Below are 4,167 nucleotides of genomic sequence, written 5' to 3'. Positions count from 1 at the left end.
TTTGAGATACAAGTTACATATGCAAAACAACTGACATTGGAGTATTCTGATTTGACCTTGAGACCGCATGGTCCAAAGGCCCCAAGCAAGGTCAGTTCTGTCTCTGAGTCCCTTGACAATCATCCGCCACCTTGGCTATAAAGGGGAAGAGAAATGACACGTGGCATGACTATCGGGGTCCTTTAAGGACCCCACCTTTGATTGGTCCAAAGCCCTGTCCCGCTCTTGCCGTTCACCATATATGGTGAAGCGCCAAATAGTATCAAATAAATCGCGTAGATCTTGAAACTATCGCAGGAAACCTGCGAACGGCCCGGGGGTCCAAGACCCACTACCTACGGTAGCGGGAATATCGATTCCCTTCCGTTCTTCCTTCTCGAAGTCAAACAACTGTTTACTACTCTTCGAGACAAGTGACTTATGAGACTATTGGCAATGCTAACATTACCATACTGGGTACTGTTCACTACTGTGATCACAAGTACCTTGTATCTTCAGCATGTTGGGCATATCACCAAGGAATCACCGACTCCTCAGAGACATGTCTCCTGTATGAATGTCAGCAGCAATTATGCAACAGGAACATCCTGTCTCCTGCTTTTAGGAGTGCAATCCAGTCTCATACTGGCTCCAAAATGGAGAGAATTACAGAAACGAAGTCTGTCCTGTACAACAGGGGTATTTTCAAAAGGACCAACACAGTGCAGTGATGCTTCCATCATATCCCTCCTCGAGGAATAAAGTCTCTCGACCAGGTATAGATTACAATCATATATTTGGAGAACATTTGGATCCTCCCCCCTCCATTGTTGTCCGGTTCATGTTATATACTTTACACTGTTATAATCAGCTTATAATTTCTCCAAGTAGAATGTGCCGCATAATCAGGTTGATAGAACATAAAAACTCTGTACGCAAACATGATTTTACCAAGATATACCACAGGCTCTGGAGAGATACATATTATTCACCTTATTCTTATTATGTCTGTCATCGGCAAGAGGAATCAAGCTTAAACCAAGAGACTGCGGATCATAATTCATGAGGAAGTCAATCCAGACAAAGTTTCTGTCAAAGGTGGAGGTTTAAAAGGATTGCCTAGAGCGTCATTTTCAGCATCTGAAATTCTACGATATGATTATAAATATTTATCAACAGAGGACGAACCGAGTCAGACCATACTATCAACAAAGGAATTCAAATTCTTAGATCATATGATACAATCTGATGCCTTGAACACATACAATAAGTCTGATAATGTAGTCCTTAGTTATATTCCCTTTTCTGTAGTCTCACCTAAACTGCCTCTGACAAAATTAAGGTTACTAGCAAAGGTTCATAAAATCAAGATTAATACCCGGAGATCGAAACTGCTCTATCAACACACCAATGTGACAACTGTTATCCCACAGTAACTGTATTCCTCCCAGTAACACCACCGAAGCATAGGGCTGGAGGTAAACAACAGGCTCACCATGATAACACAAAATATTCTTTTGACACTAACACAGAAGATGTAAAGTTTCCCCCTAAACCTCCTTCAGAACAGTTAATACAGAAAGTCATACATGAATTCAGTTCTTCTCAGAATCCGGCTCTCATTGAGGAATCTGGATGTGCAGTGTGTGGAACTCTATGCCCAAAATCAAAACTTGCCCCATTAAATAACTTTAAAGACAAATTGACATTACTCATAGATAATGGCAGGTCAGTAACGAGGAAGGAAAGAACACATAAGTCTCATCACTTAAATGCTATACCTGGCCCTGTTATTGAAACTAAATTCGATAAATATGTCCCTCTTGTGCTACGTCTCTATCAAAAGATAAAGCACCTGAACTAGCCTTAGCAAATGGACTGTGGATAGGTGATGTGCCTGACCAACTTCAAAATCTAACATTTGCGAAGAAAATGCTCATAGCCAGAGTGCGCCACAACCGCTGCGTGATTAAGGTGTCCTCAGGAATGAGAAAAATGAATGCCAACACAATCCTTTTTGCAAATCCCATTCCGAAAGTTTATCAGACTCTACCACCGCCAAGATCTGAATTGGATGAAGTTTTGGCATTCATTTATAGAGGTCCAGTGCAACCAACTGATGAGGAATTCAAAAGGACACCTTTACTCATAAGTCATAATCAAGTAGCAGAAGCACTGGAGTGGCTCAGATTAAACCACATTGCCTATCATGACATTGATATATCCTATGACAACCTCAAATCATATCCACAGAATCAGCCACCTGTTGTTATGTCCTATCATCCTCAGTTTAAGCCAAAGGAAGGCATAGCTAAAAGCTTGCATGGATCTTTGGATGAAGAAGAGGGTACCGCCTCAGGCCCTTGTCCCTTGGTTGTGCACGGTGTTACTGGGGAACAGCTGCATACGAAAAGTATAAAATCTTTGAAAGCACTAACTGTGAAACATTTAACCTCTGGTGGTCAAGTGATGGCTCTGGGTCATGCAGAAAATACAGAGTCCATCTACAACAATCCACAATTGTACCCACAAATATTTCCATGGTTATTTCCCTACGGCTTGGGGGAATAGTGCAACCTAATTATTATACTAAGATATCTGAGCTGGCTCACAAATGACATTTGCTGATGTATCACGACAAAAGATTCCAACTGGATGAATACTTTCCTATTATTGCATTCAACCATGAGCAAATAAAGGCCAGCACTACCGGGGGGTTCTTGCTAGCTGAAAGACATTCGTTTGATGACATCACTGATAGGTTGCTATCCGTTGACAAGACTACCCTCACTGATTTAGCTCGTAGGTTATCCAATGGAGATAGGGTGATCCCAAACACCCCAGAAGAAAAGGCTTGTTTCCAACTCCTTGGTGATCTTGACCATATAGCTGGCCATGTTGAGGGATCTATTACAAATACAAAATACATGAGAAATGAAATATGGTCACTCATAGCATATAAAGGTGCCCCATCATGGTTTATTACATTTACTCCAGCAGATGTACAGCATCCAATTTGTATATACTATGCTGGAACTGATGAAATATTTAAACCAGTACTTATCCCAGATGATATCAGAGCAAAACTTGTGGCTGATAATCCTGTAGCAGGTGCTCATTTTCTTGATATGATGGTGAGATTGTTCATAAAACATGTCCTTGGTGTAAACAGTGATCATGACGGTTTGTACGGAAAAACATCAGCCTATTACGGAACAGTAGAACAGCAGGGACGTCTGACCCTGCATTTACATTTACTACTCTGGATAGCCAACTCATTGAGCCCTCAAGAGATATGTGACTGAATGATGGATAAGAATTCTCCATTTTACACTGAGATGATTGAATATCTGGAAGGTGCTCATAAAGGTGAATTCATAGATCAGACCATGGAGGAAGTCAAAAGTGAGGTAGCATATGACTCATCCCACCCAAAGTATAAAGACCCGACTCAGACACTCCCAGATATCCCGCCTTACCCATGTGATCACAGTTTCAACCATAATTGTCAGACCTGTCATTCAAGTCAATCCTGGTGGAGAAAATCTGTTAAAACAGTAAATGATCTACTCCTAAAGTCCAACGTACATAGGACATGTGATGAACGATGCTTTGCACAATTGCCACCAGCAATGAACCGTCCCCCATTATACAGTCATTGGGCGGGGACACATTTAAATAGAGGGATGTCTCCTACTGATCAAGAATCAGCAATAGGAAAAGCTATATGGCATCAATTCACAACAGTAGTTATACTCCGTGATAGACCAAAGAAGATAACAAACTAAGGAAGCATTGGAAAATATGAGATACAAAGCTTGCAGTTTACAAGACATAAAATTTCTTCGCAGCAGGATAGCAGGGAAAAGTGAGAACAAGCCTAAACTATCTGATCCAAAATCTAGTCATATATCAGTCATCACAGCAAGAATATTCATCGTGACAGATTAAACCAGTTAGGATGTGTTCAATTTGCTTCAGACACAAACCAACAGCTAATTGACTTTCACTCCATAGATAAATGGAAAACAGACATTAAAATGAATAGAAAGAAGAATAAAAGTAAGCATAAATATCATTCCAATGCCATAGATGAACTTACCTAAAATATTTTATGGAATCTTCCTCATGATGCCAGTGATCATGTTCTGGGCAAGTTATCCCTTTGCAAAGGCATGCCAGTCTTAA

The 4,167-nt window shown here is 40.6% G+C and overlaps 2 protein-coding genes across 2 annotated transcripts; both read left to right on the top strand.

Moving 5' to 3' along the window:
- Nucleotides 1-1,504: 1,504 nt before the first annotated feature.
- Nucleotides 1,505-1,843, top strand: GLOTRDRAFT_50892 (uncharacterized protein; the record flags this gene model as incomplete). The annotated part of the gene is made up of 1 exon (XM_007873127.1): nucleotides 1,505-1,843. A coding segment is annotated over one exon (339 nt), but the record flags the coding sequence as incomplete, so codon positions are not given.
- Nucleotides 1,844-1,974: 131 nt separating this feature from the next.
- GLOTRDRAFT_108694 (uncharacterized protein) lies at nucleotides 1,975-3,851 on the top strand (the record flags this gene model as incomplete). Its single annotated transcript, XM_007873126.1, has 4 exons — nucleotides 1,975-2,501; nucleotides 2,624-3,197; nucleotides 3,318-3,633; nucleotides 3,769-3,851. 4 exons carry the CDS (start codon nucleotides 1,975-1,977, stop codon nucleotides 3,849-3,851), a joined length of 1,500 nt encoding a protein of 499 aa, XP_007871317.1.
- Nucleotides 3,852-4,167: the final 316 nt, after the last annotated feature.

This window comes from Gloeophyllum trabeum (assembly GCF_000344685.1).
Source record: "Gloeophyllum trabeum ATCC 11539 unplaced genomic scaffold GLOTRscaffold_00028, whole genome shotgun sequence".
In the NCBI taxonomy this organism is placed as follows: Eukaryota; Fungi; Basidiomycota; class Agaricomycetes; order Gloeophyllales; family Gloeophyllaceae; genus Gloeophyllum; species Gloeophyllum trabeum.
The sequence above is the reverse complement of the archived record's forward strand: the minus strand, read 5'-3'. Positions and strand labels throughout refer to the sequence as shown.